The sequence below is a fragment of the Leuciscus leuciscus genome (genome assembly GCF_965113295.1).
Source record: "Leuciscus leuciscus genome assembly, chromosome: 10".
Classification (NCBI taxonomy): domain Eukaryota; kingdom Metazoa; phylum Chordata; class Actinopteri; order Cypriniformes; family Leuciscidae; genus Leuciscus; species Leuciscus leuciscus.
The window spans coordinates 1,348,618-1,360,465 of record NC_138734.1 but is presented as its reverse complement, the minus strand read 5'-3'; the positions used below and the strand labels follow the sequence as shown (position 1 = coordinate 1,360,465).

The window sequence follows — 11,848 nt, the reverse complement described above, 5'->3', positions numbered from 1 at the left end:
CAGGCTTACACCTGACCGGTACCAGTCGGTCACTGTCCAAGGTTTCAGAGCTGCGACGCATTTCTGATCGACCTTGAGGCGCGCGAGACCGGAGGTCCAAGCTCTGCGCGGCGCGCGCTTTCAACCTATACTGCAGCGGGCACATGCGAAGCAGACCCAGCTGAAGCACTGAGGATGCTGAAGCCATGAGACCCAGCATCCTTTGAAGCTTTTTGAGCGGGACTAAATAAGCGCCGTGGCGAAAAATCTCTGTCATGCGCTGAATACTTAGTCTGCGCTGCGGCGACAGCTGTGCTGTCATAGACAGCGAGTCCAGATCTGTGCCCAGAAAAGATATTTTCTGACTGGGAGACAGTGAACTCTTTGCCCAATTGACTGTGAGACCTAAATTCTCGAGGTGATCGAGTAATATGGTCCTGTGTTCTATGAGCTCCGACTGTGATCGAGCTAGAACCAGCCAATCGTCCAAATAATTCAGCACTCGTATGCCTCGGAGCCTGAGGGGTGCGAGCGCTGCATCCATGCACATCGTGAATACGCGAGGTGCCAGGGATAGGCCAAATGGCAGGACTGTGTACTGATATGCCTGGCCCTCGAAGGCGAATCTCAAAATTCGCCTGTGACGTGACGCTATTTGTATTTGAAAATAAGCATCTTTCAGATCTAACGACATGAACCAGTCCCCTTGGCAAATTTGCGAGAGGATTTTCTTGGTCGTGAGCATTCTGAACCGTCGTTTCAGAAGTGCTTTGTTTAGTCGTCTTAGATCTAAAAATGGGTCTGAGACCCCCGTCTTTTTTGGGTACCAGAAAATATCTGCTGTACATGCCCCCTTCGCTCTGAGCTTGTGATAGGGGTTCTATAGCCCCTTTGCTCAGTAACTTCGCTATTTCGGCCCGAAGTAGGTGTGCTACTTCCTTTTTCACCGTAGTATCGATTCGCGCCGCTCTGCGTTGCGGGCGTCGACCGAACTGTAGCGAATAGCCTCTTTCTATAATGTCTAGCACCCACTTCGAAACCCCGGGTAGCCTTGCCCATGCGTTTGCACGAATGGCTAGGGGTTGAATGCGAAGCGCGCTCTGGTCGCTCAGCGACAGAGGGGCTTCAGTGTGCTGCAACATAAGCGTCGCGCTTATGACATTTGAGGCAGGGGGCGCGCTGATAACAGCGGGCAGATTGCCCGCGCTCGACTCCTCTGCGGTGGTCAACCGAGAGGGGGAGGGCTGGGCGAGTCCCGTAAGACCTGTCATGTCTATGTGTGAATGTGGGCGTGGGATAGCGGGCACATTTACAACACTGAGAGCATTGTCTGCCTGAGCAGAGCGAATGCATGTTGGTTTCGTTTTGCAGAAACCTTGAGACATGCAGAACGTAGTGTTTGTGGGCACTGGGCAGTGGGCACATTTACCACATTTAATGCGCAATCGATCTGGGTCGATTTCATGTGCGCGAGCCCTGTGCGACGGGCTGTGTTCCTGTGTAGGAATGAGCACTGGGCAGTTGGCATTTCGTCTACAGTCATAACACCATCGGCCGTGGCCGGAACACCAGGAAATACACTCTATGGGATTTATCTGGGTAGCCGTAAAGCGGCGTTTGTGTGCAGGCAAGCGGGCTGTGTCGCCGACTCGTTTACTGCAGAATACACTGGAACAGTCGCATTTACTGGAACTGAACGAGCGAGAAGTTGCCATAGAAACAGAGAGCGTCAACATGCTGGCGTTTGTTTGCAGGTGTGCGTGTATTACAGTAGGCTCGTCCACTGCAATATTGACATTTCCAGAGAAATGTGTGAGAATGGAGGTAGTGGCACGGAAACCATAGAAACGGTGCTTGGGTGCAGGCGAGCGGGTTGTACAACGCGCTCGTTGGCTGCAAAAATACACATCTGCAGTCGCCTTTTCAGGGAACTGACAGAGGGAGCATTGACGGCATAAACATTTTTTTTTTTTTTTTTTTGCCGGTAGACCCGGGATCAAACACGGGTCTCTCGCGTGAAAATCTGAGAATCTGCCACTGGGTCACAGGGGAAGACACAAAGGCTTTTATATAGCGCGAGTATTATCAGAGAAACCTGTGTTTCTGTGTAGGAATGAGCACTGGGCAGTGGGCATTTCGTCCACACTCATAACACCATCGGCCGTGGCCGGAACACCAGAAAATACACTCTATGGGATTTATCTGGGTAGCCGTAAAGCGGCGTTTGTGTGCAGGCAAGCGGGCTGTGTCGCCGACTCGTTTACTGCAGAATACACTGGAACAGTCGCATTTACTGGAACTGAACGAGCGAGAAGTTGCCATAGAAACAGAGAGCGTCAACATGCTGGCGTTTGTCTGCAGGCGTGCGTGCATTACAACAGGCTCGCTCACTGCAGTATGACATTTCCAGTCGCCTGAACTTCAGAGGGGAATGAGAAATGTATGAGAAATAGAATTCGGCCCAGCCGCGGCGGGACATTTTAACGCTCTTTTCTCCTTTCGCCAGTGACGCACGGGAACCATAGAAACGGTGTTTGGGTGCAGGCGAGCGGGTTGTACAAGGCGCTCGTTGGCTGCAAAATGCACATCTGCAGTCGCCTTTCAGGGAACTGACAGAGCGAAGCATTGGAGGCATAATTAATCTGCCGTCAGACCGAGATTCGAACCCCGGTCTCTCGTGTGAAAAAACAAAAATTCCGCAACTGAGCCACAGGGGGGGAACACAAAGGCTTTCAGATGCACGAGCATATAAGAGCGTCATGATTGACGCGTGAATGGGGCGCAGAGGCAGGGTAGCTTTCTTGTACGTAAAGAAAAACTAACCCTGACCGTCCGCTTCCAGCCTCCCCTGTGAACGGCGCATTTTGCGCGGCTCGAACAGAGGGAGAGAGAAAGCTAGCCCCGTGACCGTCCGCTCCTGACATCCCCTGTGAACGGCGCGGTTTGCGCGGCTCGAACAGAGGGAGAGCAGGTATCATCCTCCAAGCAGGCAAGGCAAGCGGGCGCACCGGCGAGCTTTGCGGGTTGGGGGGAAAAAGGGGCGTCTTGAAAAAGACGTCCGGCTCTTTTAGTGCAATGAGAGTGTGTGTCGCGGCGGCGAACACACACACATACACAAAACACAGTAACAGAGAAAAGGATATGTACGCCGGAAAGCGTCAGCAGGAACGGCGACTGAAGGCGGCGAGTTGTCGACCGGCAGCTTCAGATGCAGAGTAATCCCGCTGGGTGCTTGTAATCAGACGGCGCGGCTTCCTCTCAGGATCCAGCGATGCGTGAGCCCGCTGAAGAGATAAAAAACTGACCAAACCAGCCTCTCTGGGCCGTATTTATAGCCCTGGCCCCACCCGATTTCGGCGGGACATGACGTATTGGGCGCGAAGCGCCCTCATTGGTTCTGACGTCATGAGGAGCCTCTATCGATAGGCTGGTGCAGTTGCCGCAGAGCAGCCAATGGGCGCGCGAGCTGTCTCGCCCATGTCTGCATGCTGCTGCAATGCGTTTTACATTATTGCAAAATTAAGGATAATTTTTGGCTTCAATATCTCGAGGAAAAGAGGTTTTCCCCCTAGCGTAAGATATTCTTACGCAAGTACGAGAGACCTCTCGTAAGAGAACAGTTTGTCATGTATGAAATCCACATTCTGATCATTACTGTGTCGGCTAGTTTTACTGAGCATCTCATTTCTATCAGCACTGGCTTTATTGTGGAGTTACTTGTACAACTATGAAGACTTTGTTTTCCTTACAGAAGAATTGGCAATAGACCGAGAGTTGAGCAATTCCCCAGATTTAAATACGCAGCGTTTTTGTTGCTAATGTTCACCATTAGATTGCAATCACAGGTTTATAAGAAACAGCTGCTCTTCCCAAGCCTCAGCGCTTCCGAGAAGTGAACGGAAATCACATCAGCGTAACGGCAGATTCTCACACAGATGTTGTCCTTCGTCTGAGGTACGCGTGCAAGAAGCAAGAATATCTGAGTTCTTCTTATTCTATGAAGGTTTAAATGTTTTTGTTGAGAAGCAAGACTGAACTGTGTCGCTATTTCACTCTTTCTGCTGTATATTGTTGTATGTATAGTGAATATGGCATTATCTGCGCATGAATACTAATGACCGGAGAGATCATTCTGAGTGCTGTCCAGTATCACACAATGCAATGCATTCAGGGCCGTTCCACAGTCCCGTGAGACTGAGACTGAGACTGAGACTGAGAGTGAGAGTGAGAGTGAGAGTGAGACTGAGACTGAGAGTGAGAGTGAGAGTGAGACTGAGACTGAGAATGAGAGTGAGAGTGAGAGTGAGACTGAGAGTGAGACAGAGACTGAGACTGAGACTGAGACTGAGCCTGAGAGTGAGAGTGAGAGTGAGAGTGAGACTGGGACTGAGCCTGAGAGTGAGACTGAGACTGAGACTGAGACTGAGACTGAGAGTGAGACTGAGACTGAGACTGAGAGTGAGAGTGAGAGTGAGAGTGAGACTGAGAGTGAGACAGAGACAGAGACAGAGACAGAGACTGAGACTGAGCCTGAGCGTGAGAGTGAGACTGAGCCTGAGCCTGAGCCTGAGACTGAGAGTGAGACTGAGCCTGAGCCTGAGCCTGAGACTGAGACTGAGACTGAGAGTGAGAGTGAGAGTGAGAGTGAGCGTGAGAGTGAGACTGAGCCTGAGCCTGAGACTGAGACTGAGACTGAGAGTGAGAGTGAGAGTGAGACTGAGACTGAGAGTGAGAGTGAGAGTGAGAGTGAGACTGAGACTGAGACTGAGACTGAGACTGAGAGTGAGACTGAGAGTGAGACTGAGAATGAGAGTGAGACTGAGACTGAGACTGAGAGTGAGACAGAGACTGAGACTGAGACTGAGCCTGAGAGTGAGAGTGAGACTGAGAGTGAGACTGAGACTGAGACTGAGACTGAGACTGAGACTGAGCCTGAGCGTGAGAGTGAGAGTGAGAGTGAGAGTGAGACTGAGACTGAGACTGAGAGTGAGACTGAGCCTGAGCCTGAGAGTGAGAGTGAGAGTGAGACTGAGCCTGAGCGTGAGACTGAGACTGAGACTGAGCCTGAGAGTGAGAGTGAGACTGAGACTGAGCCTGAGAGTGAGACTGAGACTGAGACTGAGAGTGAGACTGAGACTGAGAGTGAGACTGAGACCGAGACCGAGACCGAGACCGAGCCTGAGCGTGAGAGTGAGACTGAGACTGAGAGTGAGACTGAGCCTGAGAGTGAGAGTGAGAGTGAGAGTGAGAGTGAGCCTGAGCCTGAGCGTGAGACTGAGACTGAGACTGAGCCTGAGAGTGAGAGTGAGAGTGAGACTGAGCCTGAGCGTGAGCCTGAGCGTGAGCGTGAGCGTGAGCGTGAGCGTGAGACTGAGCCTGAGAGTGAGACTGAGAGTGAGACTGAGCCTGAGACTGAGACTGAGAGTGAGAGTGAGACTGAGCCTGAGAGTGAGAGTGAGAGTGAGACTGAGAGTGAGACTGAGACTGAGACTGAGACTGAGACTGAGACTGAGCCTGAGACTGAGCCTGAGCCTGAGAGAGAGAGTGAGACTGAGACTGAGAGTGAGAGTGAGACTGAGCCTGAGACTGAGAGTGAGACTGAGACTGAGCCTGAGAGTGAGACTGAGACTGAGCCTGAGACTGAGACTGAGACTGAGACTGAGACTGAGCCTGAGACTGAGCCTGAGCCTGAGAGAGAGAGTGAGACTGAGACTGAGAGTGAGAGTGAGACTGAGCCTGAGACTGAGAGTGAGACTGAGACTGAGCCTGAGAGTGAGACTGAGACTGAGCCTGAGACTGAGCCTGAGAGTGAGAGTGAGAGTGAGAGTGAGAGTGAGAGTGAGACTGAGCCTGAGAGTGAGCCTGAGACTGAGAGTGAGAGTGAGAGTGAGAGTGAGAGTGAGACTGAGACTGAGCCTGAGACTGAGAGTGAGAGTGAGAGTGAGACTGAGCGTGAGAGTGAGACCGAGCCCGAGCGTGAGCGTGAGTGTGAGACTGAGACTGAGACTGAGAGTGAGAGTTAGGGCGCTTTCACACTGGCAGTTTAGTGCGGACCGGGGCACGGTTCGCATGAAAAATCGCTAATGTGAACGCTGTCATCGGACCCGGGTGCGCACTAGAGTACCGAACCCGAGACTACCTGGAGGAGGTGGTCTGAGCTCGGTTGCTCCCGAACCGTGGTGCGGTTCGCGTTAATGTGCAAGCAACACGGACTCGGGTGCGCGCTTGTTCAGGAAGTATAGTATCCCGCGCATGCGTATCACTGTCGATATCATTGTTTGATTGCGTTTGCGATGACGTAAGATCACTGCAAACGCACCTGGGTTCGATACAATTAATTGAGTGTGAAACCAGACCAACGCTGCGGGAGGCGCCGGGAACTAGCGCACTCGGGTTCGGACCGCAGCAAACGAACCCAGTGGAAAAACGCCCTGAGAGTGAGAGTGAGACTGAGAGTGAGAGTGAGAGTGACTACGTTTACATGCAGCCAATATCCGGGTTATGGTCGGGTTAGAGTCACTATTTGGGTTTCTGAAACATTCGGAATAACGCGTTTACATGCGTGAGCAGAGAGAGTTACTCCTGTATACATGGAATTTACAATATCCCGATGTAAACGGCGACGCACGGTTAGCGTCTGGACGTACGGACTTCCTTAAGACGCAATATGCGTCATTTCCGATTCTTTTTCCTGTATCCAAAGACAACAACAACAGCAGCAGCACGCGGATAATGAATAGTTCGGGGCAGATAGCGATCGCCTTTGTTTGCGCTTTCCTCCTCGCTCCAAAAGTGTGGTGCTGTGCTGCGTCTCGCCATGTTTACCTCTACTTCTTGTTTACTTCCGGTATACTGCACGCGGGTTTCTGTATGCGCCGTCCCTACTCAAAAGACCAAGATTCCTTGCGAATAGAACATGCGCAGAACACAAATCAATGTCCTTTTTGATGGGGATATGCCGATACGCGTTTACATGACCAAATATTCGGGTTAGAAAGGGGGTACCCCAGGTATAATATCCGGGTTTTTAAAAACCGGGATATGAGCATATCCGGGTTTTTGCCGGTGTTTACATGGCCGTGCGCGACCGGGTTATTGCTAATATCCCGGTTTTGAACGGGTTATTGGCTGCATGTAAACGTAGTCAGTGAGACTGAGAGTGAGAGTGAGAGTGAGAGTGAGACTGAGACTGAGCCTGAGAGTGAGAGTGAGAGTGAGAGTGAGAGTGAGACTGAGACTGAGCCTGAGCCTGAGCCTGAGACTGAGACTGAGGGCGTTTTTCCACTGGGTTCGTTTGCTGCAGTCCGAACCCGAGTGCGCTCGTTTCCGGCGCCCCCCGCAGCGTTGGTCTGGTTTCACACTCAATTAGTTGTATCGAACCCAGGTGCGTTTGCAGTGATCTTACGTCATCGCAAACGCACACGGAAAACGCATGGAGAATACAACTCGACTGAGCATAGCTGTAATTTGTCTGTTTTTTGGGTGCTATTATGCACAACATAGTGAGAGACAACTACGTTTATGTTCACGGCATTGCTCGGTAGTTCTATGAAAACCCAACTGTTTTAATTTGGCGCTGAGTAATGCAAAAACGTCTGCATTCTTGTGTGTTGTATTTAACTGCTCCTGTATGGTTTGTTCTCCCCAAATTTGAATGAGGCACCTCACCTCTTCAGTGTCCCACAATGTTCCCCTGCCACTCATGGTTGTCGTGTGTGAGGAAACAATGATATCGACAGTGATACGCATGCGCGGGATACTATACTTCCTGAACAAGCACGCACCCGAGTCCGTGTTGCTTGCACATTAACGCGAACCGCGCCACGGTTCGGGAGCAACCGAGCTCAGACCACCTCCTCCAGGTAGTCTCGGGTTCGGTACTCTAGTGCGCACCCGGGTCCGATGACAGCGTTCACATTAGTGATTTTTCATGCGAACCGTGCCCCGGTCCGCACTAAACTGCCAGTGTGAAAGCGCCCTGAGACTGAGACTGAGGGCGCTTTCACACTGGGAGTTTAGTGCGGACCGGGGCACGGTTCGCATGAAAAATCGCTAATGTGAACGCTGTCATCGGACCCGGGTGCGCACTAGAGTACCGAACCCGAGACTACCTGGAGGAGGTGGTCTGAGCTCGGTTGCTCCCGAACCGTGGTGCGGTTCGCGTTAATGTGCAAGCAACACGGACTCGGGTGCGTGCTTGTTCAGGAAGTATAGTATCCCGCGCATGCGTATCACTGTCGATATCATTGTTTGATTGCGTTTGCGATGACGTAAGATCACTGCAAACGCACCTGGGTTCGATACAATTAATTGAGTGTGAAACCAGACCAACGCTGCGGGAGGCGCCGGGAACTAGCGCACTCGGGTTCGGACCGCAGCAAATGAACCCAGTGGAAAAACGCCCTGAGACTGAGCTGGGCGGATCGGGAACATGCCTGATGTTACTGAGCAGTTTAAGAGGTTTGAAATTGGAAAACAATTACTTTAAATCCAGTGAGTAAACTATTAGTCAGTTCCATCAGTTATCTGTCCATCAGCTTCTCTCCTCTTCCTCAGTCTCTTCATCATCCCTGTGTCTCTGAGATCTGACTGATAGTCTGTCAGAGAAGAAAGTAAACATATGATTTATGAATAATTTCCTTAGACACAAATCAGACATTTCAGACGTTTTCATGTCACAACAGAAACACTTCTCATTCATCACTTCAGGCACTGCTTGCTGAGGAATATCGTTCAGCATTAGCCTATTCTCATCATTTTATTTGTATGTTTTTACTGTTTTTTTCCCATCTAATGACAACATTGCCTGAAGATATTTCTGTAACCTGGATCATCATTATATCAGTGTCATGATTCTGCCATCTAGTCTTTGATTTTCCCTGGGGCCGTATGTATAAAGCCGCTCAGAGTAAATTTTTTGTCTTAAGTGTGTCAAAATTCTAAGAATGACGTCATTTTACTCTTATTCTTATTCTTAAGAATAAGTGTGATTCATAAAGGTTCCTAAGTGTTAAGACTAGGTCTCAGCTCCTAAATTATTTAAGAGAGCTGGAGAGGTCTCCTAACCAGTTAGGAGTAACAAGATGGCAGCAGAGAGGAGGAGGCCGCGCAGTTTCCAACAACGTAAGAATGTGTTGGAATTATATGATGACAGAGAGTTGATCAAACGATACAGGCTTGATCGTCAGGGTATTCTTTTTGTTACTGACCTAGTCAGAAATTCAATAACTTCTCCCACTGTAAGAAACAATGCTTTAACTGCAGAAATGAAAGTTGTAATGACTCTGCGTTTCTTGGCGACTGGAAAAATGCAGCAATGCACCAGTGATGACTTAGGGCCATCACAGTCCACAGTTAGCAGGGTCTTAAATACCACTGTTGCTGCTCTAACCACACCAGACATAGTAAGGCAGTTCATTGACTTCCCAACTGACCTTCAAACTATACGGCAAAAGCAAGCAGATTTTATGAGGATTGCAGGTTTCCCTGGAGTTGTTGGAACCATCGATGGCACCCATGTACGCATCATTGCTCCAACTGTAAATGAGGAGACATACATCAATCGAAAAGGATTCCACAGCATTAATGTTCAAGTCGTATTTGATGCCAATTACAAGATCCTTGATCTTGTGCCAAAATGGCCAGGGTCAACACATGATGCTCGGGTTCTTTCCCAGAGTGGCCTCACTGGGTTATTCGAACAAAATTATGTTCGCCCTGGATGTCATCTGCTGGGAGACTCGGGTTACCCTTTAAAACACTGGCTTCTCACCCCTTACAGAAGACCTCAAGGAGAACAGCAGCTCAATTATAACAGGTACTGTACTGGACTGAACTGTAGACAAGATACCAATTTTGTTCAATGAGTGCATTCTTCACTTATCTGACCTATGTTCTTTTATTGTTTTTGCGTCATGAAGAGCACACAAAGTAACAAGAGCCGTGGTGGAGAGAGGAATTGGACAGCTGAAAAGAAGATTCCATGTCCTTCATGGAGAGATTAGACATTCACCTGAGCGTGCTTGTCGCATTATTATGGCTTGTGGCATTTTGCACAATATTTGCAAAGCTCGTAACCTCCCATTGCTTGATGATGATGATGATGACGATGAAAATGACGATCATGGTGATGATGACAGTGATCATGATTATGATGAGAATGATGACAATACCACCGAACACACATTACAAAGCATTTCGGGGAGAGCATCATTCAGGGACTGCTTTGCTAACTCACATTTTGGGTAAGCAAACTTGTAGACAATAAGTAACAACGAACTAATTTTTCCTTACACAATTTTATTACACAAAGCATATGTACAATCATTGAGTATTCTTAATTCTTTTCAGTTTTAGTGAGTAATATTCATTTTGAATTTCCAGCAACTTAATTTGCAATTTGAGCTTTTTTCTTTTAAGGGACTCAATGTCGTCCTCAGTGGCTGTGCCCTGTGCAAATCCAGTGTCTTGTGAGGCAGAAGGCTCATCTGGAGGACACAGGGAGATGTCCTGAGATGATACAGGAGAAGATGCATCTGATGTACCGGCTCCAGAATTATCCACACTACATTCACATGCAGAAAATATTAAACAGTGCAAACATGTTTATTCAATTCAATGTGGTGATTGAAATACTATCAATTTATTAAAAAGGCACATTACATGCATACATTATTACAAGCATAATTTTCTTCTTACCATCTTTGTAACTCCTTCAGTTTAAGAAGTGCAGGGTCTGGGGCATCTGGAATGCCACAAATAGAGGGATTGGCCGTTCCAAGTATCTCCTCTACTATTTCGCCAATCTCAGACAGAGGTTTACATGGAGGGCCCCCACCTGTTTGACAAGAACTCAGCTGCTGACCACATGGAGACAATCATTTAATATAAAATGGTTTAATAAGCTAAAATAAAATGTACCTGTGGCTCGCATGCTTTCTTTATATGCTGCAATTTCCTTGCGTGTTGTTGCCAACACATTGTACCACCTTTTCTCACAATCCTCTGCTGAACGTCTTGTCCGAGGAAATGCTGCATTTACTGTCAGTACAATCTGTTGCCATGCGTTTTTTTTTTCTTTGCTTGTTAAAGTCGGACTGAATTTTCCTCTTATCACGTCCTTCCATTTAAGGACTGACTGCACTAGAAGAAGATTTTCTTCCTTGGACCAGTTTGGTTTTCTTTTTGCATCCATTTTTTAACAATTTGCAACTTTTGTCTTTCCTTTATATACAGCTGTGAGTGCAATTTTGAATTATGTGATTCATCAGCTTAATTACTTAAATAGCATCACATTTGTCCATTTAATTAATGTGTTGAAACTCTATTAAAATTGTGTGAAATAAATGCATGTACTTATTTGTAATTTTTTTGCACAAAGCAAAAACGAATTGTTCTAAATAAATTGAAATATTGAAATAATTGTTATGTCTTAATTAAAGAATGAATTAATTGTGTCATGCTGCTGTGACCTCACCCTTGCAGGCTCACTATTGGCTGATTCAGAGGTTCAGGGCGGACATTTTGGGTTCACAGCATTGTAGTCCTTAGTTCACAGCACTTAAGTCCCACTTCAGTCAGCACTTAAGAATCGGTCTTATACTTTACTGAAAGTTGCTTTTAGCTGCTTTATAAAAGTCTCCTACTCTTAGAAAAGTCATACTCTTTACTAAGTATTTTCTGACACTTAAGTCAAAGCTTAAGACTATTCTTAAGAGCATTTCTTAGAAGTTTTATACATACGGGCCCAGGTCTTGAGGCAGGATCATGACAGACCCATGTTTTATGTGCACACACATGGCCTTTTGCTGGGCCATGTGCTTGTGTTGTCTTGTCATCTAGCCCCGCCCTCCTTGTTATCCTTGTTTAG

The 11,848-nt window shown here is 48.1% G+C and overlaps 1 protein-coding gene across 1 annotated transcript; it reads left to right on the top strand.

Annotated features, from left to right (window-relative positions):
- The first annotated feature begins 8,851 nt into the window (after positions 1 to 8,851).
- LOC309507335 (putative nuclease HARBI1) lies at positions 8,852 to 10,532 on the top strand. Its single transcript, XM_082181500.1, has 3 exons — positions 8,852 to 9,796; positions 9,900 to 10,223; positions 10,399 to 10,532. Exons 1-3 carry the CDS (start codon positions 9,063 to 9,065, stop codon positions 10,490 to 10,492), a joined length of 1,152 nt encoding a protein of 383 aa, XP_082037626.1. The 5' UTR covers positions 8,852 to 9,062; the 3' UTR covers positions 10,493 to 10,532.
- The last annotated feature ends 1,316 nt before the right edge of the window (positions 10,533 to 11,848 follow it).

Bases quoted from the DNA above. Each gene is read 5' to 3' on its own strand.
- LOC309507335 (XM_082181500.1), top strand. From the start codon at position 9,063: ATGGCAGCAGAGAGGAGGAGGCCGCGCAGTTTCCAACAACGTAAGAAT. The intron at 9,797-9,899 runs GTACTGTACTGG...TGCGTCATGAAG, and splicing joins CAGCAGCTCAATTATAACAG to AGCACACAAAGTAACAAGAG. The intron at 10,224-10,398 runs GTAAGCAAACTT...TTTTCTTTTAAG, and splicing joins TTTGCTAACTCACATTTTGG to GGACTCAATGTCGTCCTCAG.